At 39.2% G+C, this 26,565-nt stretch overlaps 1 protein-coding gene across 1 annotated transcript in view; it reads left to right on the forward strand.

The window, feature by feature from the left end:
* Positions 1 to 26,565, forward strand: part of TEX11 (testis expressed 11) — a 404,641-nt gene that overhangs the window by 257,980 nt on the left and 120,096 nt on the right. Inside the window, 1 exon segment of the mRNA XM_023765080.1 lies at positions 17,527 to 17,629. Coding sequence (XP_023620848.1) covers positions 17,527 to 17,629 — 103 coding nt within the window.

Genomic DNA, 26,565 nt, shown 5'->3' on the forward strand with positions numbered 1-26,565 from the left:
GAACAGTTAGGCATCAATCAGGCTGGCAGGGGAGGGGTTACGGGGTGATCAGGCTGGCAGACAGAAGCAGTTAGGGACAATCAGGCAGGCAGGCAGGCGAGTGGTTCGGAGCTAGCAGTCCCGGATTGTGAGAGGGATGTCCAACTGCCCGTTTAGGCCCGATCCCTGTGGGCCCGAGGAGTCCCAGATTGGAGAGGGTGCAAGCTGGGCTGATACCTCCCCCCCCCCCCCCAGTGCACGAATTTCATGCACCGGGCCTCTAGTAATCTGATAAAACATATAGTAGTCAAAGAATACTTTGTGTAGTTCATAATTTCATAGATCATTGAATTTTAGAACTGAAGGGGCCCTTACAAATTTTAAAAAAAATCAAATTCATTGAAGTATAATTTACATAGAAAGCACTCATTTTAAGTATACAGTTAGATGATTTTGACAAATACATACCCCAGTATATGCATTACCCCAATCTAGCCGTAGGATACTTTTATTACCCCAAAAGGTTTTTCCTCATTCCTTCGCAATCAATCTCCATCTCCACTTGTAGCCCCAGGCAATGACTGACATGCTTTCTATCACTATTGATTAGACTTATCTTTCTTAGAGTTTTATATAAATGGAATCATACAGTATAAACTTCATGGGTTCTGGCTTCTTTCACTCAACATGTTTTAGAAAATCACTCATGCTGTTGCATATATCAATAGATTGTTTCTTTTTATTACTGAGTAGTATTCCGTTGCATACATACACCACAATTTGTTTATCCATTCATCTGTTGATGGGCATTTTGGTTGTTTCCAGTTTGAGGCTATTATGAATAAAGCTACTATGAACATTCCAGGTAAAAGTCTTTGTATGGATATTTGTTTCAATTTCTTGGGGAAATATCTAGAAGTAGAATTGCTGGGTCATATGATAAGTCTATTTCTAAGTTTATAAGAAACCATCAAGCTGTTTTCCAAAAGAGTTGTGCCATTTTGTGTTCCTGCCAGCAATGGATAACAGTACCAATTCATCCACAACCTTGTCAACATAGGTATTTTAAGTCCTTTAAAAATTTTTTTGAGAGCATGTTTATTAAACTTGGGAACGGTGAAACAAGAAAGGGCTTAGGATAGAAGAAGCAACAGGAGAGAGACTAGGCGGGGCTGCTTTGGCTCTCTAGAAACATTATGGGAAAGAAGTGAGCCAAGGCAGGGCTGCTGTCAGCTCATTGGAGAGTCAGAGAAAAGGGGGCCTTGGGGACAGGTTCAGGGGGTTAACCTGGCACAAGCTGACACTGCCCGTTGCTCCCCCTGGTTGCAAGTCTCCTGGTGTCCTGACAGCCGTGGGCAAACTACGGCCCGCGGGCCGAATCCGGCCGTTTGAAATGAATAAAACTAAAAAAAAAAAGACCGTACCCTTTTATGTAATGATGTTTACTTTGAATTTATATTAGTTCACACAAACACTCCATCCATGCTTTTGTTCCGGCCCTCCCGTCCAGTTTAAGAACCCATTGTGGCCCTCGAGTCAAAAAGTTTGCCCACCCCTGGGAGATGCAGGCCTGTGGAGGAAGAAGAGGCAGAAGGAAAAAGTGCAGGCATGCTCCCAGGAGGAAGGGTGGACCAATCCCTTTTAACTTAAACAATTCTAGTAGGTGTATTATGGTTTTATTTTAATGTAGTGAAATTTATTAAAATGCTTAATGGTTTATGTTTATTGTGTGCTAAGAAATTTTTGTCTGCCCCAAGATGGCAAATTTTCCACTATGATTTATTCTAGAAATTTTAAGTTTTAGTGTTTTTTGTGTGAGCTTTTGGTCCATTTGAGTAAATACGGGTGTATGTAGGTCAAGGTTCATTTTTTCCCCATGTACATATCATGGTGTTCTAGCACCAGTATGGAAAGACTACCCTTAGCTAATTGAATTACCTTAGCTCCTTTGTCAAAAATTAATTGGTCATAAATATTTGGATCTGCTTCTGTACTCTATTTTGTTACATTGATTCTATGTATCTATCTTTATGCAAATACTACACTCCCTTGATTATTTTAGCTTTATAGTAAGCCTTAAAATCAAGCTGTGTAAGTCCTCAACTTTGTTGTTTTTCAGAATCTTGTCTACTTTAAGTCCTTTATATTTCCACATAAATTGTAAAATCAGCTTGTTAATTACTACACAAATGCCTGGTGGGATTTTAATCAAGACTACATTGAATATATAGTTCAATTTGAGGACAGTTTACATTTTAAAAATATTGTGTTCCAATCCATTAACAGCATAGCTCTCTATTTTTTAGGTCTTCTTTAGTTTCTCTCATCAGTATCTTATCATTTTTTATTATTTTATTTTTTAATATATTTTCCTGATTTCAGAGAGAAAGGGAGAGGGAGAGAGAGAAAAAAAATCAATGATGAGAGAGAATCATTGATTGGCTGCCTCCTGCATGCCCCCGACTGCGGATCGAGCGTGTAACCCGGGTATGTGTCCTGACCGGGAATATAACTGTGACCTCCTGGTTCATAGGTCAATGCTCAACCACTGAGCCACAATGGCCAAGCAATATCTTATAATTTTCAGCATAAAAATCTTGCATATATTTTAACTTTAACCCAAAGAATTCATGTGTTTGGCGATATTGCAATTAATCTCACTTTGTTAATTTCAATTTCTAATTATTCATTGCTAGTATATAGAAATGCAATCAATTTTTTAAATTGTGGTAAATTTTATCATCTTAACCATTTTTAAGTATACAATTCAGTGGCATTAAGTTACATACACAATATTGTGCAAATACTGCACTATTCATCTCCAGAACTCTTTTCATCATGCAAAACTGAAACTCTGTGCCCATTAAATAGCAACTCACCACTTCTCCCAAACCAGTCCCTTGCAACCACAATTATATGTTCTGTCTCTATAACTTTGACTACTCTAGGTACCTCATATAAGTGGAATCATACAATATCTGTCCATTTGTGACTGGCTCATTCCACATAGCATAATGTCCTCAAGGTTCATTCATGTTGTAGCATGTGTCAGAATTCCCTACCTTTTAAAAACAGAATAATGTTCCACTGTATGTATATAATATTTGCTTACCCATTCATCTGTTGATAGACACTTGGGTTGCTTCCACCTTTTAGCTTTTGTAAAACACTTCTATGAACATGAGTGTACAAGTATGCGAGTCCCTATTTTCAATTCTTTTGAGTATATAAGTAGGAGTAGAAAGGCTGAATCCTAGGGTAATTCTTTGTTTAACATTTTGAGGAATAGCCACACTGTTTTTCATAGTGGCTACACCATTTTACATTTCTGCCAGAAGTGCACACATGTTCCAATTTCTCTACACCTGATGAATACTTATTTTCTCTTGTGACTTTTTTTTTGTAATAGCCATCCTAATGGGTGTGAGTGATCTCTTGTGTTATTGATTTGCATTTCCCTAATGAGTAGTAATGTTGAAAATCTTTTACTGTGTGGATATTGGACATTTTTATATCTTCTCTGGAGAAATGTCAAGTTCTTTTGCCCATTTTATCATTTGTTTATATTTTTTGAGTTGTAAGTGTTCTTTATACATCTGAATATTAATCCATTACTAATGTATAATTGGCAGATATTTTCTCCCATTCTGTGCATTGTTTTTTCCCTTTCTTGGTAATTTTCTTCGAAGCACAAACATTGATGAACTCCAAATATGTATTTTTTATTTTGTTGTCTGTACTTTTGGTGTCATATCCAAAAAATCACTGCCAAATCCAATGTTATGAAGACTTCCCCCTATGTTTCATTCTAAGACTTTTATAAATTTAGCTTTTACATCCATTTTGAGTTAATTTTTATATATGGTGTAAGATAAGGATCCAGCTTCATTCTTTTGCAAGTGGATATCCTGTTCCCCCAACATCATTTGCTGAAAAGACTGTCCTTTTTCCATTGAATGGTCTTTGCAAAAATCATTTGGCCATCTGGGTTTTTTATTCTGTTTCATTGGTCTATATGTCTGTGCTTACATCAGTATCACACTATTTTGATTACTATAACTTTGCAGTAAGTTTTAAAATTAGGAAGTGTGAGTCTTCCAACTTTGTTCTTTTTTCTAAGATCATTTTTGGCTAGTCAGAGTCCCTTGAGATTACATACAAATTTTAGGATGTTTTTCTAAAAATTTCTACCAAAAAACGCCATTGGGATTTTCATAGGGATTGCTCTGAATCACTTTGTTTCTTTTTAAAATGTTTTCATTGTGATAAAATATACATAATTTTTATTTTTTCTTAACTTTTCAGTTTTTCTTCTTTTTGCCTTCTATTTTCTTATGGCATTATTGGATGTATTATTTACCCTTATGTTTCTTTTTGTTAGTCTTCATTTCTGAGATGATTTACTTATTTAACCTCTATTTTTTCCTGAGCTCTAGCACCTCATTTCTGAAGCTTTCTAATTCTTACTTATGCCATTCTTTCATAGCTTGTACATTTTTCTAATGTCCTTTAGCTCGTGTCAAAATATGGTTGGTTACAGTTTTGACTTGTTTTGTGGGCTGTTTATTCTTTTTTTAAAAACTTTTTAAGGATATTTATCTTGAAACTCTACTGTTTCTCATTTTAACATGAAATTAGTTTTATTTAACTTTTACAATGAAGTGGGGTTTTCAAAAGTGTTATTAACTTCACAGAACTCCTCTCTCTCTTTCTCTATGTGTGTGTGTGTGTGTGTGTACTGTGGTATTTAAAAAGAAGGCAACTTTCCCTGGCTGGTGTGGCTCAGTTGGTTGAGAGTTGCCCCATGCACCAAAAGGTTGCAGGTTCAATTCCAAGTTAGGGCATGTGCCTGGATGCAGGCTTGATCCCCAGTAGAAGGTGTGTAGGAGGCAGCCAATCAATAGTTCTCTCTCATTGATGCTTCTCTCTCTGTGTGTCCCTTACTCTCTCTAAAAGCAATAAAAACATTTTAAAAAATAATGCAGCCTGCTTTCTGAAATGTCCTGGTTTCAGTCTCACATACTCCATTTTTGGTATAGACTTGCACTATCCAAAATGATAGCCACTAGCCACATGTGACTGTATATTTAAATTAATAAAATTTGTAAAAATTCAGTTTTTCAGTTCCACTAGTCATATTTCAAATGCTAAATATGTGACTAGTGGATATTATATTAGATAGCACAATTATAAAACATTTCCATCTTAGTTCTGGAAGTCCTGGCCATAGCAATCAGACAAGAAAAAGAAACAAAAAGCATCCAAATTGGAAAGGAGGAAATAAAACTATCATTATTCGCAGGTGACATGATACTGTACATAGAAAACCCTAAAGACTCCATCAAAAAATGACTAGATTTAATCAATTCAGAAACATAGGATACAAAATTAACACCCAAAAAGCCATAGCATTTTTATACACCAATGGTGAACTCCCAGAAAGAGAAACTAAACAAAACAAAACAAAACAAAAAAACAAGCAATCCCATTTACCATTGCAACAAAAAAAATTAAGATACCTAGGAATAAAATTAACCAAGGAGGTAAAAGACCTGTACTCCAAAAACTACAGGATGTTGAAAAAAGAGAAAGAGGAAGATATAAATAAGTGAAGAATATACCAGGCTCATGGATTGGTAGAATAAACATCATTAAAATGTCCATACTATACAAAGCAATCTACAGATTCAATGCAATCCCTATTAAAATACCAACAGAGTATTTCACAGACCTAGAACAAACATTCAAAAAATTTATATGGAACCCAAAAAGAACCTGAATAGCCACAGCAATCCTGAGAAAGAAGAACAAAGTTGGAGGAATCACAATATCAGATATCAAGGCTGGAAGAGGTTAATGGGGGGAAAAGGAGGACCTATGTTATACTACAAAGCCACTCTGCTCAAAACAGCCTGGTACTGGCACAAGAACAGGCATATAGATCAATGGAACCGAACAAAGAACCCAGAAATCGACCCAAGCCACTATGCTCAATTAATATTTGACAAAGGAGGCAGGAGCATACATTGGAGCATAGACAGTCTCTTCAATAAATGGTGTTGGGAAGTTAGACAGGTACATGCAAAAAATGAAACTAGACCATCAACCTACACCATATATAAGAATAAATTCAAAATGGATAAAAGACTTAAATGTAAGACGGGAAACCATAAAAGTCCTAGGAAAAAAAAACATAGGCAGGAAAATCTCACACATTTCTCAGAGCAATGTGTTTACCGATACATCTCCTAGACAATGGGAACTAAGGAGAACATAAACAAATGGGACTATATGAAAATAAAAAGCTTCTGCACTGCAAAAGAAACCATCAACAAAATAACAAGAAATCCCACTGCATGGGAGAACATATTTGCCAATGATACATCCGATAAGGGGTTAATCTCCAAAATACATAGGGAACTTATAAAACTTAACAAAAGGAAGTCAAATAATCCAATTTAAAAATGGGCAAAGGACCTAAATAGACACTTCTCCAAAGTGGACATACAGAAATCCAAGGGACATATGAAAAAATGCTCAAAGTCACTAATCATCAGAGAGTTGCAGATCAAAACGACAATGAGACATCACCTCACACCTGTCAGAATAGCTGTCATCAACAAATCAACCAACGACAAGTGTTGGCAAGGTTGTGGAGAAAAGGGAACCCTAGTACACTGCTGGTGGGAAGGCAGACTGGTGCAGTCACTGAGGAAAACAGTATGGAGTTCCCTAAAAAAATTAAAAATGGAACTCCCATTTGACCATGTGATCCCACTTCTAGGAATATATCCCAAGAAACTAGAAACACCAATCAGAAAGGATATATGCACCCCTATGTTCATAGTGGCACAATTTACAATAGCTAAGATCTGGAAACAGCCTAAGTGCCCATCAGTAGATGAGTGGATTAAAAAAACTTTGGTACATCTACACAATGGAATACTACGCTGCGGTAAAAAAGAAGGAATTCTTACCATTTGCAACAGCATGGATGGAACTGGAGAGTATTATGCTAAGTGAAATAAGCCAGTCAGAGAAAGATAAATATCACATGATCTCACTCATATGTGGAATATAATGAACCAAATAAACTGATGATCAAAAATAGACCTGGAGACAAAGCGTGAACAGACTGTTGAACCTCAGAGGGAAGGCAGGGGAGAGTGGGTGGGAATAGATCAACCAATGAACTTGTATGCATATATGCATAACGTGCAGACACAGACAATGGGGTGGTGAGGGCCTGAGTGGGGGTGGGGGGACAGGAGCAAGCTGGAAGAGGTTAATAGGGGGAAAAGGAGGACCTATGTAATACTTTCAACAATAAAGATTTTTTAAATTAAATTTATAAAAATTCAGTTTCACTAGTCATATTTCATATGCTTAATATGTGACTAGTGGCTTTTGTATTAAATAGCACAAATATATAACATTTCCATCATCACAGAAGTGCTATTGGACAGCACTATTCTATACCTTTTCTTTCACTTCTTATTGTCTCCGCCTTATTCAATTTTGATTGTAATCACAGTTTCTCCTGGTATGAAGCCTGTCTTAGAAGGGAACTCTGGTGGGTCAAGTTTGAGGGTTCATAGGGGTTAGTCTGCTTTAGCTTCTTTAGTCTATTTATGCTGTGGGGCCTTGTACTCAATAATGGAAATGACAAATTTCCTCTCAATTTCAATTACTGTTCTGAAATTGCCCATTATGCTTTTCAGTGAATTTCTATTAGCTATTTTAGGGTTATCCCTTTCTGTAGTCCCTTATTTTATATATATATAAAATTGATTTCAGAGAGGAAGGGAGAGGGAGAGAGAGATAGAAACATCAATGATGAGAGAAATTTATTGATCGTCTGCCTCCTGCACATTCCCTAGTGGGGACTGAGCCTGCAATGTAGCCATGTGCCTTTGACTGGAATTGAACCCTGGATCCTTCAGTCTGCAGGCTGATGCTCTATCCACTGGGCCAAACCAGCCAAGCCCTATAGTTCTTTAAACACATTCATATTGCATCCTTTATTTCTTCATCCTGTACAGATGCTGATATAATGCAGGTCTTGTAGCTGTTGGTGTTTTGTCATCACCCATTTGTATTTTGGAACTCATGGGGATACTTTGTCATCCAGTTTTATTGTAAATGTTGTCTACCAGTTTTTAATTTGCCATCCACGTGCTCAGTCTGTTTTCATATGGGTATTCAGAGAAATTGAAAAACTATGCTTCTACCATGTCAGGGACAAGCTCCTCATGGGTGTGGGAAACTGAAAGAACACTCAGGTACAAGCAGGCAAATGGGGCATGCTTTATTACAAGCAAAGCGGCCAGCAACAGGCTGGTTAGTGGCAACTTATATGCAAGCTTAAAACAAGCTCAAACAAAAGAGGCTTTTTGCCAAATACAGTAAGGCACTCCTGCACAGTGTATAGCTTTTTGTGTCCTTGCTTTTGCACCTGCATATAGCAAATTAGCCTTGAATACCCTGACTAGGATTCCCATGCTCATAGAGGCCTTGCACATCCGGCACACTCTAGACAGGGCACCCACACTCTACTCCAGTGATGGCGAACCTATGACACGCGTGTCAGAGGTGACACTCAAACTCATTTTTTTTGGTTGATTTTTCTTTGTTAAATGGCATTTAAATATATAAAACAAATATCAAAAATATAAGTCTTTGCTTTACTATGGTTGCAAATATCAAAAAATTTCTATATGTGACACGGCACCAGAGTTAAGTTCGGGTTTTTCAAAATGCTGACACGCCGAGCTCAAAAGGTTCGCCATCACTGCTCTACTCCTTGTGCTGGATAGTTTCTATGGGGTACTCTGGCCCATATGCTAGCACCTTGAGCACAGAGTCCACAACAGTAACACACACTACAACATGTTATGACCAATATTCCAGCCCCAATATCAATTTCAAGAATGCTTAATGCCATGCTCCTGAAAGTCTATCCCACCAGTCTCGGAGGGGTCATGGGACAGGGCTTATATGGCTTATACTTTACTGTCCATCTCTTGTAGGACACTGGTTATATTCCCAGGGCTGGATCAAGGGGTGCAACTGTGATTTATAGTCATATCCGCTTCCCCAAGGGGATTGGAGGGCTATCCATGGCCCTTCTCCTGTAATGGACCATGGCCAGGTCCACACTGCCTCTTCTCACTCTGCTAAGAGGGAAGGCCTTGGGTCACAACAGTTCATCTGTTGCTTTTACCTGCACATTCAGTGTCTGAGGATACCTCCGCATATACTTGTCTAGCCTAATTTTTAGGCTAGGTGGGTTCACCCCTAGGTGGAACTCAGATTTCCTGTCCTCACATGGGGCACTGGCCAACTAGCTTAGTAGTTAAGTCTATAAAGACAGCCCAGCTGTCTGTTCTAATGGCCAAAGTGCTACTTTGCCCAGTATCTGAATTTAACTATATAGTTTGTCAGTATCCAAATGGACAGTCACAGCTGTCTATGTAGTAGGGTTCTCTACTAGACCTGTCTGTACACTACATGGTCTCCGGGAGGGGTGGCATACCCTCTTGAAACAGACTAGGGAGTAGCTCCTCCATAGGAGCTTCATCCCTTCATAGTGTCTCATATGTCACAGGACCCAACAGGATTTGCAATTCCTGTGACACAGGGCTGGTACTCACCACTGCTCTTAGTTCCAAATAGGCCCCACTTTGCTAAAGTTGGGGTTTGTGCCTCTCCTAACATGGGCATGGGCACACAGGCCTGTAAGGCACCACACATGGTTGCCAACTGTCTCTCAACAAGAGAGTATTGGCTCCCAGTTTTCTTCTATAACTGGGACCAAAACCTGATGGGTACCCTTCTCTGCCAACTTAGGCGACTGCCCTCTTGGCAGCTACGTACCCTCTATTTCTGGGGTTCAACCCACGTTGCCCCCTTCCAGGACAACTGACACTGGCCATAACAATGGCGTCAAGTGGGGACTAGACACTTGCCAATACCTCCAAAAGACCAACAACATAGGTCTGTCACAAACTGCTGGCAGCTGCATTCAAATCTGCAAGAGAATCAGAGGTGGTTAACACAACATTAATAACACAATGAAACACTGACATCGTGGCCGCCCCCAGGTAGCCAAATCCCGTGCCATCAAACCATGACAAATGGAAGGGATATGTAAACATCCCTGAGGGAGGGCGACCCAAGTCCACTGTCAACCCTCCTACTCAAAAACAAACTGTCCTTGACTCTCTGGATCCATGTCCATGGAGAAGAAGGCACCAGCCAAGTCTATCACTTAGAGCAGTGGTTCTCAACCTGTGGGTCGCAACCCCTTTGGGGGTCGAACGACCCTTTCACAGGGGTCGCCTAAGACCATTGGAAAACACATATATAATTACATATTGTTTTTGTGATTAATCACTGTGCTTTAATTATGTTCAATTTGTAACAAGGAAAATACATCCTGCATATCAGATATTTACATTACGATTCATAACAGTAGCAAAATTACAGTTATGAAGTAGCAACGAAAATAATTTTATGGTTGGGGGTCACCACAACATGAGGAACTGTATTAAAGGGTCGCGGCATTAGGAAGGTTGAGAACCACTGACTTAGAGGCATCACTGCAATGCCAGTGCAGGGTAATCTATGCAATCCGCTACAGCCGGCACCACGAAGTATAGCAGGGGCGTCACTCTACACACTTCTCTGCAAGCCATAGTCAGTCGCGAGGTGCCTTCAGGCCCCTCTTTATTGGCCATACTGGAGAATTGTAGGGGCTGTACATGGGCCGGATAATCTTCGCCTTTTCCAGCTGCAAGAATGTCTGTCTAATTTCCTCATGACCTTCTGGGAGAAGGTACTGCCGCACTCCACTGCCCATCGATGGGGGTTAGGTAGTGTCAGCCGCATGATGCAGGTGCCCTCTATTGACCCGCTTTACCACACATGCACCCACACGTGGAATTCACCCTGGGTCCTTGCAGTTGTTAACCCTTCCAGCACATCCATTCCTAGATGTATTTGTGTATGGGAAAGATATACATATTATAGGCCTTCAGGGGGAGGCGGCCAATACCCAGTGTCAAGGTTGCCTGCCATACACGGACAGTTCTGCCTCCGTATCCATCTATATGTGCCACCAGGCCCATATATCTGTCTGGGTTGCTATATAGTAAGCTGCAGTCTGCACCGGTATCCACTGGTGCCAACACATATTGCACGTTGCAAGGGGATCAATATATAGTAAATTCAACATGCGGCCTCCAGTCCTCCAGGTTCCCCCCAACTGGGTCCCTTGGCCTTTTTCTCAGTCTAAGAGATTAAATTCCTCCTCCCCGGGGGAGTCTAAGGAACCTTGGAGGCCCACCAGTCTCAGGGAACTGCCTTTCTTCAGCAGCTTCTGGAAACGCTGTCCTACCAGTATTTGCTTCCACAGGGCCAGCAGCACGTCATTAGGCTGCTGATCTATCTTCTCTTTCTTAATTAACTACTGCAGCCAGCAAGTCTACCCACATTTGCTTGTGGGAGATTTTCACAGGTTCTGTCCCCGCTGCTTTTCTGGATCCCAAGCCCATTGTCTTAGGCACCACCTTACGTACCTTAGGCTTCTGCACAGTCACTGGTCTCGCTATTCCCTTTTCTCGTCGCTTGACCTCCATGTCCTCCAAGCAGGCCATGGATGTGGTGACCTCATGTCTACGGTGTTCTACAAAAGGGGTCAAAATAGCTGTCAGTGAGCCAAATGCCACCAGAGGAGTGGCAGCAAGAATCAAGTCTGTCATATGCGTTGTAAAACGCTCATCATCAGGACCACCAGTATTCAAGTTAAATAGGGCTTGTCTCATGCCCTTTTCTCATATCACTTGCACTAAATCTATATACATAGTCCATTTACTCATGGTCTTGGGCAATTCTCCGGCATCCTGCCAAATGCTTAAAGATGCCACCATTAACCAGTCCATCAGGGAGTGATCTCCCTGTCCAGCTCCCAAATGGCAACTGATCTGCTATCACTGCCACAAGGAGGGGTGGATCGTTATGGAAGCTAACTTCTCCATCTCGGCTGGAGACAGCTACAAGCTGTCTGCACCATCATCCCACAACCTTAGGAGCCATGCCAGAGTAAGCTCCCCGGGCCTCTGCTGGCTCTGTTATCCTAATTCCCTCAGTTCTGTAGGGGTATAGGAAGTATATGTTGTCAGTTGAGTAACAGTGGGCGGCCCTTGAGCCCCACCTCCTGGGGCCACAGGCTGATCATGCTCTAGAAGTCTCTTCATGATCAGTCGTGCCTGCAAAACAGGGGTCGCTACACCCACCGCAGCACCATCCTCCAAGCCATCTCCTGGCTCTCCCGGCCCCTCCTGTCCAAAGGAGGCTGCCTCCTGCTCTAATACGTGCATCTGGGCCTCCAAGGCCTCCTCCAGGGTCTGTAACTCCTGTATCTTAGCTTCCTGAGCCAGTGTCTCTCGGTGCTGCAGTTTCAAGGCCATTAGGAGCAAACAGCCTACCTGCCCAACAGTCTTCAGCTGGTCTTTGGGAATTCATTCCATCAAGGACAACAAAGCTTTCTCTAACACCTCCAGTGTTACCTCAATTTGCTCCCAGTCTTTGGGGGAGTCCAAGGCATCAGGACGGCTGCTACCAGATACCACATCCTGGTTGGAGACCACATGTCCCTTGAAGGGGTAGACGGGGTACTTACCCCAGAATCCTGCTGACTGTGCCAAGTGTCAGGGGCATGCTCCTCAGCCAGGGGCTTGACCCTTCTGGGTTCAGGAAACTGAAAGAACACATAGGTACAAGCAGGCAAATGGGGCATGCTTTATTACAAACAAAGCAGCGAACAACAGGTTGGTCAGTGGCAACTTATATGCAAGCTCAAGACAAGCTCAAACAAAAAAGGCTTTCTGCCAAATACAGAAAAGCACGCCTGCACAGTATATAGCTTTTTGTGTCCTTGCTTTTGCACCTGCATATAAGCAAATTAGCCTGGAACACCCTGACTAGGATTCCCATGCTCATAGTGGCCTTGAACATCTGGCGCACTCTAGACAGGGCACCCACATACCACCACATTTCTAGAACCCTTCAATGCAATTTATTTTTATATTGTTATTTTTTATACAGCTACCTTTCAAAACTCTCTTAATAATTGCAGTAATTATAAATTGTTTTACGTTTTCTACATATCCAATTATATAAATTGTGAATAATGACAATTTTGTTTCTCCCTTTTCAATCTTTATACCTTGTATATTTTTTTAAATTGTATTGGTTAACACCTCCAGTACTATGATAAATAACAGTGGTGTTCCTGATCTAAAAGGGAAAATTACCATAAATTATCAGTAAGTATGATATTTGTTTCAGGTTATTTTTTAAAATCTATAAATATAGATAACTATATTAATTTCCTAGGGCTGCTGTAACAAAGGGCCACAAACTGAATGGCTTGTAACAACAGAAATGTATTCTTCTTGCCTGGCTGGTGTGGCTCAGTGGTTGAGCATTGGCCAATGAACCAGGAGGTCATGGTTCGATTCCCAGTCAGGGCATGACTGGGTTGTGGGCTCGATCCCCAGTAGGGAGCATACAGGAGGCAGCTGATCGATGTTTCTATCTCTCTATCCCTCTCCCTTCCTCTCTCTAAAATCAATAAAATTATATTAACTTTAAAAAAGAAGAAAAAAGAAATACATTCTTCCGGAGGTTAGAAGTCCAAAATCAATAAATCAATGTGTCAGCAAGATCATGACCTCTCTGATGTCTCTAGTGGATTCTTCCTTGTCTCTTTCTAGCTTCTGATATTTGCCAGCAATCCTTAACTTTCCTTGGCTTGTAAATACATCACTCCAATCTCAATCTCTTTCATTACATGGTATTCTCCTTTTGTGTCTGTCTTCACATAACATTCTCATCTCTGTGTTTTTGTCCAGATTCCCTTCTTCTTGTAAGGACCTCAGTCATTTAATTAAGACTCACGCTATCTAGTATGACCTCATCTTAACTTGATTACACCAGAAAGACTGTTTCTACATTGGGTGACATTCTGAGGTTCCATTGTGGGCATGAATTTTGGGCAGAAACTATTCAACCCAGTAAAGATACTTTACACTAAGCATGTCAAACTCAAAGGCTAACACAGGCCAAATAACATTTAAGTTTATGTGAGCCACAAAAAAACAAAAGCTTCAATTTTCATAGAAACATAGGTTTATTTCTATTATAGAGAAATGCTGAGTACAAAGGGCTGAAATAAATGAGTAATTGTTAACATAGAATAATAGAACATTTTAATAAAAATTAATATTTTTTCTTGAACATTAACTTACCAGACACTGAATAACTGCACAAATTAATACACATAACGCAAATAAACCTATTTTTCTTGTTCTCCGAAAGCAAAATATTTCCTGTTGCACACACCAAACAAGTCAGTACAAGACTAATGACGTGACAGTCGGCTGCTAAAATATTCGCTGCTGGTATTAGTGGAAAGAAATGGTGTGCCTGTGTGTAAGGCATGTAAGGGAAATGAATGCAACACAATTATAGTAATCAGTCATTAGTGAACGTTGTTCATTATTAATAATTATGTATAATAAGATATTGTAAAAATTAAGTTACGAAATTTTTATTAAAACATTTCTTACATACCGTTAGGTTGGCTGGGCCACAAAAATATTCATTGTGGGCCGCATGCAGCCTGCAGGCCACAAGTTTGACATGCTTGCTGTACATCAAATTAAAGAAGTCCCCTTCTATGGATCATTTGCCTAAGAGATTTCTATTTTGTTTTGTTAAAACAACCATATGACACCAGGGACATAAGGGAGGAATTGAATTGACCCCCTCCACCACACACACATCCCTCTTTAGACATTCATCACACTATTTTCTGTGTTCATGGGTTATGCATATATGCATTTAAGTTCTTTACTTAATCTCTGCCCACCTACCCTCACCTTCCCTTCCTTCTGAGATCCATCAGTCTGTGGCATGCTTCCATGCCTCTGGACCTATTTTGTTCGTCAATTTATTTTGTTCATTAGATTTCACATATAAGTGAGATCATGCGGTACTTGTCTTTCTCTGACTGGCTTATTTCCTTAGCATAATACTCTCTAGGACCCTCCATGTTATCTCAAAGGGTAATAGATCCTTCTTTTGTAGAGCTGCATAGTATTCCATGATATATATATATGTACCACATCTTTTTTATTCACTCATCTACTGATGGGCATTTGGTCTGTTTCCAGATCTTAGCTATTATAAATAACACTGCTATGAACATAGGGGTGCATATATTCTTTCTGATTTGTGTTTCAGGATTCTTAGGATATAATCCTGGAAGTGGGATTACTGTGTTAAACAACAGTTTGATATTTAATTTTTTGAGGAAACTCCATACTGTTTTCCATAGTGGCTGCACCCCACCAGCAGTGTACTAGGATTCCCTTTTCTCCACATCCTCGCCAATACTTGTCACTTGTTGATTTATTGATGGTAGCCAATCTGGCAGGTCTGAGGTGATACTTAATTGTCATTTTAATTTGCATCTCTGTGATAATTAGTGACTTTGAGCACTTTTTCATATGTCTCTTGGCCTTCTGTATGTCCTCTTTGGAGAAGCATCTTTTTAGGTCCTTTGCCTATTTTTTGATTGTTTGTCTTCCTTTGGTTGAATTGTATGAGTTCTTTATATATTTTGGAAATTAACCTTCTGATGTGTCATTGGCAAATATGTTCTCCCATAGAGTGGCTCCCTTTTCATTTTGTTGATGGTTTCTTTTGCTGTGCAGAAGCTTTTATTTTGATGTAGTCCCATCTATATATATATAAAGCCAGTGTCCATGACGACCAGGATGACCAAATGACCGGTCACCATTAGGTGCATTGAGCACCTCTCAGTCCCTCCCCCGCAGCCCACAGGCTCCGATCACAGCAAGGCAGGCAGTGGGTGGGCAGGCAGCGAGTACAGGGAGCAGCAGCGGGTGGGTGGGCGGGGGTTGTGAGTGCAGTGAGCAGCGGCAGGCAGGTGGGCGGGGCTGTGAGCACTGGCAGGCTACCACGTGCGATTTCACACATTGGGCCTCTAGTCTATAATAATAAAAGCATAATATGCTAATTAGACCAGAGTTCCTTCCAGACGAAGCTGGGGCTGTGAGGACCGAGGCAGAAGAGGCAGATGCCACAGCAGCAGGGGGCTGAGGCAGAGGCCCCCAGCCACCACGGTGGTGGGGGCCGAGCCCCTTGCATGAATTTCATGCATCGGGCCGCTAGTGTTGAATAAGAGTGGTGAGAGCATATATCCCTGTCTTGTTCCTGTTCTTAAGGGAAATGCTTTTAGTTTTTGTCCATTGAGTGTGACATTGGCTGCAGGTTTGTCCTATATGGCCTTTATTATTTATTTTATTTTTTAATTTTATCATATATATCGTATATATCATTTTAATTATTTATTTTATTGATTTTTTACAGAGAGGAAGGGAGAGAGATAGAGAGTTAGATATATCAATGAGAGAGAAACATTGATCAGCTGCCTCCTGCACACCCCCTCCTGGGGATGTGCCCTTGACCGAAATCAAACCCGGGACCCTTCAGTCCGCAGGCCAACGCTCTATCCACCGAGCCAAACCGGTTAGGGCTGGCCTTTTTTATTTTGATGTATGATCCCTCTATTCCACTTTGCTGACAGTTTTTATTAAAAAAGAGGTGCTGGATTTTGTTAAATGCTTTTTATGAATCTAGTGATATGATCATGTGATTTTTATCCTTCATTTTGTTACTGTGATGTTTCACATTTATTTCGTTGCATTCTTCACACAGCCAAGGTTACTTTTTTGCTGTCCCCTGGGGATATTGGTGGAGTATGTTTACTTCTGGTTTGCCCTTAACTTTAAGAGTTTAACTTCTTGGGCCTTGATGTCTGTTTCCCTGACCTAGTTTGATCCATTAAAAGTAAAGTTAACATTTTCCTGGATTTACTAATGTCCACCAGAAAAAAACCTGGCCTTAATTTTCTGCTTATTTCTATGGAATCTCACTTTATCTTAAATTTTGCTTGGTAATTACTTTGCATATATTGTCAGTCACTGTTGGAATTAAAAAAAATGTTACCACATATATATTGCACATTATGTTCAGAAGCAGAACTCACTGTGTCTTTAGCATTAAAAAAAAAACAACAAAAAAACAGTTCTTGCCCTAGCCACTTTGGCTCAGTGGATAGAGCGTCAGCCTGTAGACTGAAGGGTGGCTGGTTCAGTTCTGGTCTAGGGCATGTACCTGGGTTTCAGGCTTGATCCCCAAGACCAACATCGATGTTTCTCTCTCTTTGTCTCTCCCCCTCCCTTCCACTCTCTCTACAAGTCAATGGGAAAAATATCCTCAGGTGAAGATTTAAAAAAAACAACAACACAGAAAACAGTTATTTAAAGACTTTTCTTAGTTTCATGCATTTTCTTTGAGTACAACTTAGCCATTTTGACTATGTAAATAATATTAGCACAATACAGTAAGGTCTTCCTTAAAGCTTTTATAAAAGAGATCCAATTTTTTTTTCAGGCTAAAGAAGCAGTGGCAGAAGCTGAACATCTTGATCCTGGAAATATTTTCACTCAATTTTATCTATTCAAGATTGCAGTCATAGAAGGCAATTCTGACGGAGGTATGTTATTTATGAGTTACATTTAACTGTTAACACAAATAATAAAAATAATCCTCTTTGATCATAATATAAAAAACATTGTAAGACAATGAAACAATGAAGATATATAAATATATATATCATATATATCGTATATATCATATATATTCTAGATTTCCTATATAAAGATAATACAACCATGCAAAAAAGAAACTATGGAAGGTTACATAAAAATAAAAGAACAGGGCCTACCTATTGAAGGAGTAGGATCTAGTCAGATGTGGGACAAAAATTGGGGGGAAAGTTGTCATGATATACTTTTTAAAAAATATATTTTTATTGATTTCAGAGAGGAAGAGAGAGGGAGAGAGAGATAGAAACATCAATGATGAGAGTGAATCATTGATTGGCTGCCTCCTGCATGGCCCACACTGGGGCTCGAGCCTGCAACCCGGGCATGTGCCCTGACCGGGAATCGAACCATGACCTCCTGGTCCATAGGTCAATGCTCAGTCACTGAGCCACGCCAACTGGGCGCGGTATACTTTTTTGAACTTTATGTTATTTGAATCAACCTATTTTTTTAAAAATCAAGTTTAAAAAGGTCTGGGTGCAGGGGAGATTATGCTGCAAACATCCATCAGTTAAGAACTGTCTTCAGAGAATGGAAGTCTCCAGGGTAACTTTTGACTGTTTTCACGTATTTGGGAGGTGATTAATGAGAGATTAGGCCTTGAGAAGGAGTTTCTATCTACAAAGTTGACAGTGTTGGAATTACGCAAATGAACCTCATCCCATTAGTGTTGTTTCTTTTTTATCAAGCATAGTTTCCTAGCTAGTGTCCCTGAAAACACATGTATCTTGACTTGGTTACAGATTATGCCTATGCTATGATAGTATTCTTATTCAGCCCTCAGAGTAGCTGAACCTAATCCTGGAGAAGTATGAGCTCCAGACTGGTTGCTCTTTGTGAAGGGCACAAGTTGAGAAATTGAAAAACTTGAATCTGAACATAATTTATACTAATCCAATTAAGCAACTATTTATGAATGCCTCTTATATACATTAAATCCATAAGAAAATGGAAGATGACTTATTCTGCACTGAGAAAGAAATCAAGGATAGTAAACTATACCTGTATATTAATTAAGGAGTAGAAAATTGAAGTAAACTGTTTATCAGGGTTAATATTGGTGTCATGTCCATCATTGATGTTTTCATTAGACACTTCTAGGCATTTGCTTTATTTGATTTACTATGTTGAAGTATAAAAGGACTTAAAATATTTTGCCAACAGAAATGACAAAAAATGAATTTCCTATTAAACCTTTTATTTTAACATTCTATTAAAATAAGCTCACTTTTAAACATAGCATCAACTCAATGTTTTTACTTTTCTCCAATTATCTGTCACCATTTTTAAAGTCAAGTTTATGCAATAAAAGTTACTCTTGCATGATTCTATGGGGTTTATTTATATTAATAATTCTGTGAGTTTTGATAAATGCATACAGTATGACCAAGATACAGAACAAAAATTTACCTCAGCCCCTTTGTTGAAACTCCTTCCCATTACTTCCAGTCCTGGAAACTACTGACCTCATTTATAACTCTACAGTTTTGCCTTTTCCAGAATGTCATATAAATGGACTCATCAGTGTGAAGCTTTTTTAGCCTGGCTTCTTTCATGTAGCACATTGCATTTAAATATCATCTATACTGCTGTGGTTTCCATATAAACTCTTTTTTATTTCCTAGTATGGATGTATCACAGTTAGGCTATCCATTTACCAGTTGAAGGATGTTTGCATGGTTTCCAATTTGGATGATTAGGAATAAATGTGCTATAAACATCTGTTTGTAGGTTTTGTGTGGTGATATGATCACTTCTCTAGGAAGTGGATTGCTGTTATTTTTTTAAATAATTTTTATTTTACAATTACAGTTGTCATACAATATTATATTAGTTTCAGGTGTACAGCCCCTTGCTTAGACAAGTATATAACTTACAAAATGATCACTTTTATAAATCTAGTACCCATCTGACACCATATATAGTTATTACAATATTATTGACTATATTCCCTCTAAGGATGTTCTTTAACTACCAATTTGTACTTCTTAGTTTCTTCACTAACTTTTGGAATTTTAATTATGATGTGTCTGGGTGTGGGCCTCTGGGTTCTTCTTGCTTGGGATTCTCTGTGCCTCCTGAGCTTGTGTGACTTTTTCCTTCATCAGGTTAGGGAAGTTTTCTGCCATTATTTCCTCAAATACATGCTCTATCTCTGCTCACTTTCTTCACCTTCTGGTAATCTTATGATGTGAATATTGCCGTATTTCATGTTGTTCCACAGCTCCCTTAAGCTGTCCTGTTTTTTCATTGTGTTTTTTTTCCTTTTGTTTCTCTGATTGAGTTATTTTTTTCTACCTTGTCTTCTAATTCAGCGGTCACCAACCTGTCAGACCTCACGGACCACCAGTGGTCCATGGACCACCAGTTGGTGACCGCTGCTCCAAAGGTTTCCTTAAACCAGCGGTCGCCAAACTTTCCGACCTCACGGACCACCAGTGCTTGGCAGACCACTGGTTGGTGATCGCTGTTCTAATTCACTGATCTGATCCTTATCTCCCCCTAATCTGCTGTGTATTTCTTTTTTTTTAATAATTAAATCTTTATTGTTCAGATTATTACATTTGTTCCTCTTTTTCCCCCCATAACTCCCCTCCTCCCAGTTCCCGCCCTACCCTCCGCCCTCACTCCCCACCCACTGACCTCATCCATAGGTGCACGATTTTTGTCCAGTCTCTTCCCGCATCTCCCACTCCCCTTCCCCCCCAAGAATAGTCAGTCCATTCCCTTTCTATGTCCCTGATTCTATTATAATCACCAGTTCATTCTGTACATCAGGTTATTTATTCACTTGATTCTTAGATTCACTTGTTGATAGATGCATGTTTGTTGTTCATAATTTGTATCTTTACCTTTTTCTTCTTCTTCCTCTTCTTAAAGGATACCTTTCAGCATTTCGTATAATACTGGTTTAGTGGTGAACTCCTTTAGCTTTTCCTTATCTCTGAAGCTCTTTATCTGACCTTCAATTCTGAATGATAGCTTTGCTGGATAAAGTAATCTTGGTTGTAGGTTCTTGGTATTCATCACTTTGAATATTTCTTGCCATTCCCTTCTGGCCTGCAAAGTTTCTGTTGAGAAATCAGCTGACAGTTGTATGGGTACTCCCTTGTAGGTAATTGAGTCTCTTTCTCTTGCTGCTTTTAAGATTCTCTCTTTGTCTTTTGCTCTTGGCATTTTAATTATGATGTGTCTTGGTGTGGTCCTCTTTGGATTCCTTTTGTTTGGGGTTCTCTGCCCTTCTTGGACCTGTAAGTCCATTTCTTTCACCAGGTGGGGGAAGTTTTCTGTCATTATTTCTTCAAATAGGTTTTCAATATCTTGCTGTCTCTCATCTTCTGGTACCCCTATAATTCTGATGTTGGTACGCTTGAAACTGTCCCAGAGGCTCCTGGCACTATCTTCATATTTTCGGATTCTTTTTTCATTTTGCTTTTCCAGTTGGGTGTTTTTTGCTTCTTCGCATTTCAAATCTTTGACTTGATTCTTGCGCTCCTCTGGTCTGCTGTTGGGTGTCTGTATAATATTCTTTATTTCAGTCAGTGAATGCTTAATTTCTAGTTGGTTCTTTATCACAACATCGAGGGTCTCATTAGATTTCTTGAGGATCTCATCAAGTTTATCGGCCGTTTCTAGAAAATTATTGAAAGTCCTTAAAAGTGCGTTTTTTAGCTCTATATCCTCCATTTCTGTCATGTTTCTTTTTCTCCGCATTTTTTATGCTTTCTTGGTGCACCCCCTTGTGGTCCTTGTGCACAGTCTTGTTGTAGTTAAGCCTTGATTGTTGTCGGCAATACTGGGGGTGAATTGACCTCCAGGCTAGCTGGCTATCCTAATCTGCTGTGTATTTCTTCCAATGTGTTCTTTACTAGTGTTATGTCATTCTTCATTTCCAACTCATCATTTTTCATAGTTTCTTTTTTTATACTTTACATTCTTTATGTTTTAAAGTATTACATAAGTCTCCTTTTCCCCCCATTGCTTCTCCCCGATTGCCCCCATGACCCAGCACATGCCCTCACCCCACCCCCATCTGTGTCCATTGGTTATGTTCATATGCATGCATACAAGTGCTTCGGTTGATCTCTTACCCCCTAACCTCTCACTTCCCTCATAGATTGGACAGTCTGTTCAATGCTTCTATGACTCTGGTTCTATTTTTGTTCATCAGTTTATGTTGTATATTATATTCCACAAATGAATGAGTTCATGTAATATTTATCTATCTCTGACTGGCTTATTTCTCTTAGCATAATGCTCTCCAGATCGATCCATTGCTGTTGAAAATGGTAAGAATTCTGTCTTTTTTACAGAAGCATAGCATTCCATTGTGTAGATGTACCACAGTTTTTAATCCACTCATCTGCTGATGGGCCCTTAGGCTGTTTCCAAATCTTAGCTATTGTAAATTGTGCTGCTATGAACATAGGGCTGCATATATCCTTTCTGATTGGTGTTTCTGTTTTCTTGGGATATATTTCTAGAAGTGGGATTACTGGGTCAAATGAGAGTACCATTTTTAATATTTTGAGGAAATGCCATACTGTTTTCCACAGTGGCTGCACCAGTCTGCATTCCTACCAGCAGTGCACAAGGGTTCCTTTTTCTCCGCATCCTCGCCAGCACTTGTTGTTTGTTGATTTGTTGATGACAGCCATTCTGACAGGTGTGAGATGGTACTTCATTGTTGTTTTGATTTGCATCTCTCAGATGATTAGTGACTTTCAGCACGTTTTCATATGACTCTTGGCCTTCTGTATGTCTTCTTTCAAAAAAAATGTCTATTTAGGTCCTTTGCCCATTTTTTGATTGGATTGTTTGTCTTCTTTTTGTTAAGTTGTATGAGTTCCCTATAAATTTTGGAGATTAAACCCTTATTGGAGATAACATTGGCAAATATGTTTTCCAATATAGGGGGTTTTCTTGTTGTTTTGTTGATGGTTTCTTTAATGTGTAGAAGCTTTTTATTTTGATGTGGTCCCATCTGTTTATTTTCTCCTTAGTTTTTATTGCCCTAGGAGCTGTATTGGTAACGATATTGCTATGACAAATATCTATTTTGCTGCTTATGGCTTCTTCTAGGATTTTTATGGTTTCCTGTCTGACAATTAAGTCCTTTATCCATTTTGTGTTTATTTTTGTGTATGGTATAAGTTGGTGGCCTAATCTCATTTTTTTGCATGTATCTGTCCAATTTTCCCAGCACCATTTATTGAAGAGACCTTCTTGACGCCATTGTATGCTCTTGCCTCCTTTGTAAATATTAATTGAGCATAATGGCTTGGGTCGATCTCTGAGTTCTCTGTTCGGTTCCATTGGTCTATATGTCTGTTCTTGTGCCAATACCAGGCAGTTTTGAGAACAGTGGTTCTATAGTATAGATTGATATCTAGTATTGTGACCCCTCCAACTTTGTTCTTCATTCTCAGGATTGCTGCAGCTATTCGGGGTCTTTTTAAATTCCAGATGAATTTTTGGAGAGTTTCTTCTAGGTCTTTGAAGTATGCTGTTGGTATTTTAATGGGTATTACATTGAATCTATAGATTGCTTTTGGTAGTATGGCCATTTTAATGATGTTGATTCTAACCATCTGTGAACACAGTATATTCTTCCATTTGCTTATGTCTTCCTCTATATCTTTTTTAAAGGTCCTATAATTTTCTGAGTACAGGTCCTTTATTTCCTTGGTCAAATTTATTCCTAGGCATCTTAATTTTTTTTGTTGTTGCAGTGGTAAATGGGATTTTTTTTTCATTTCTCTTTCTGTAAGTTCATTATTGGTGAATAAAAAAGCCATAGACTTATGAGTGTTAATTTTGTATCCTGCTACATTGCCGAATTCATTTGTTAGTTCTGGTAGTTATCAGCAATCCACAGCTTTCGGCTCCCTCTCTTGAGACTGGGTACCTTTGGAAAGGACCAAGATGTACACCAAGGTCTGCTTTTCCTAGCCCCAGGTCCAGAAGGAGATCATGCAAAGACTCAAAGCATTCTAGAATCTGATTGTTATTTTCCATCTTAGTTTGCTTCAGGCTATAGACCATAGCAAAGTGTAGACTTTACATGGTGGGTGAGAGGTTTTCCAACAGGGTGTGGCAATTGCTTCCCTCCTGTATGGTAAATGTCTGCCTGTGAAAGATGTCCTCTGCAGTATGAGGGAATGACTCAGCACAAGAAACCGAGGTGTCTGCCTTCCAAGCTATAATGCTGGAGTCCCCAACGCAGGATTCTCTTCACTCAGTTCTAGTCTACTCTGCCCTCTCTCTGCTGGAGCCCAACATAAGTGGCTACACACGAAATTTTGTGCATTGGCCCTTTACGAGGGTGCCTGCATTTCCAGCCTTCTCTCACTGGTAGACAACAATCCCACTGCTTTTCACAGCTAGATGGTATGTGGGTACCTTTTCCAGTTCTGGTGCTCTTGGCTGGGGAGCCCAACTTAGGGTTTAGACCCCAGAGTTCTTAGTGGAAACCCCCCACAGCTGAGATATCCCTCTGGAACTTTAGCAGCTTCCTGTGGGAGCCCTGCCAGCCCCCTCACACTTCTGAACTTCCTACCAGTCCCAAGCAGTCTCTACTTTCAGTCCTTGGTTATCAGGGTTCTCTCCAGCTAGCCTTCAGTTGACTATTCAGGATGTTTTTTCTGTATTTTAGTTATAATTCTAGTTTGGTCCTGGGAGAGTGTCAGTGTAGCTTCCACTATATCTGCTGCCATTTTGGAACTTCTCCTTTGATGTTGAATTTGGTCATATAGTTTTTCTGCATTTACTGAAATGATCAATTTTTTTAAAAGTTTGTTAAGGTGATCAGTTACATTGATTTTTCAACTGTTAAACTAATACTGCATTCCTGTGATAAGCTCCTCTTATTCATGATATATTCTCCTTTTTACATAATATTATATTTAATATGCTGTTTATTTAAAATATTTTTACATGTGTCTATGACTAATATTGGTCTGTATTTCTTTTTTCCTATAATGTTTTTGGTTTTGCCATCTGGGTAATACTGACTTCATAAAATGAGCTCAGAAATACACCCTCCTTTTAACTTTCTAGAAGAGCTGCTGTTGCTCATGGTATTAATTTACTTTTTAAATGTTTGGTAGAGTTCACCAGTGAAGCCATTTGGGCCTGTATTTTTCTTTATAGGGAGGTTTTTAATTATAAACTCAATTTCTTTAATAGTTATAGGGCCATTCCCCTTATTTATTATTTCCTGGTTGAGTTTTAGTAGATTGTTTCTTTCAAGAAATTTGTCAGCCCACCAGTAGGTCACGATTCAATTCCTGGTCAGGGCACATACCCAGGTTGTGGGTTTAATTCCCAGTGTGGGGCATGCAGGAGGCAGGCAATCAATGATTCTCTCTCATCATTAATGTTTCTGTCTCTCCCACTCTCTTCCTCTCGGAAATCAATACAAATATTTTAAAAAAGAAATTTGTCAGTTTCATCTAAGTTGAAATTATTGGCCTGAAGTTAATCATCATTTCTCCCATATTAGCTTTTTTAAATCTGTAAAAGCTATATTGATATCACCTTTCTCATTCCTAATATTTGTAGTTCATGTATTCTGTCATTTTCTTCTTGTCAGAGTGACTGGAAGTTGGTCAATTTTATTGAGCTCATAGAACCAGTTTTTGGTGTAATTAATTTTTCTCTATTTTTTCTGTTTTCTATTTCATTTATGTTCTGATTTTTGTAATTTCTATTATTCTGCTTATTTTGAGTTTCATTTGATTTTCTATTTCCAGTTTCCAAAGGTGAAAGCTAAGGTCATTGATTTAAGACCTTTATTCTTATCCAATATAAACAGTTAATGCTATAAATCACCTTCTAAGTAATGCTTTTTAGTGATGATTCATAAATTTTGATATGGTGTGTTTTCATTTTAATTCAGTTCAAAATACTTTCTAATATGAGTTTTGATTCCTTTGGATTATTTAGAAATGTTCTACTTATTTTCCAAATATTTGCTGATTTCTAGATAACTTTCTTTTATTAATTTTTTTAACTTTGAGATATCATTTATATTCCATAAAGTATATAATTCAGAGGGGTTTTTTTCTGATGTTTTTTAAATTTTCTTACTGAATCCATTAAAAAACACACACACACACAATTCAGAAGATTTTAGTATATTCACAGAAGTGTGTAAACATCACCATATAACTGATTCTGGAACATTTCATCATCCTTAAAAGAAAATAAGTTCCCATTATCAGTTATCCCCCCCCATTTCCCCTTCCCATAGCCACTGGTAATCACTAATCTAACTTTTTGTCTGTTTGAATTTTCACATATATGGATTCATACATGAGATCTTTTGTCTTGATTCTTTCACTTAGCATGTTTTCAAGGTTCATCATGTTGTAGCATGTATCAGTACTTCATTCCTTTATATGATTAAATAATATTCTGTATGAATATACATTTTATCTATCCATCAGGTGATGACTTTGTACATTTTAGCTATCTGTATATAATCTATATATATAAAAGGCTAATATGCAAAGCGTCCCCGTGGGAGTTGGACCGGGAGTTCGATTGCTCGCTATGACTTGCTTTGACCACCAGGGGGTGGCGCGGAACAAATGAAGGCCCCGGCCAGCAGCTGGAAGGCTCTGATCGGCCCTGATCGCTGGCCAGGCCTAGGGACCCTACCCGTGCATGAATTTTGTGCACTGGGCCTGTAATTATGAATAATGCTATGACTATACTTTAAAAAGTTTCCCAGTTGTTTCTAATATGCAGCAGAGTTGAGAATCAGATGTAAAGCTGATGATGGGCCCTGGATTTGCACACCAAGACTGTACAATATTTC

Source organism: Myotis lucifugus, unplaced genomic scaffold, assembly GCF_000147115.1.
Source record: "Myotis lucifugus unplaced genomic scaffold, Myoluc2.0 scaffold_4, whole genome shotgun sequence".
In the NCBI taxonomy this organism is placed as follows: domain Eukaryota; kingdom Metazoa; phylum Chordata; class Mammalia; order Chiroptera; family Vespertilionidae; genus Myotis; species Myotis lucifugus.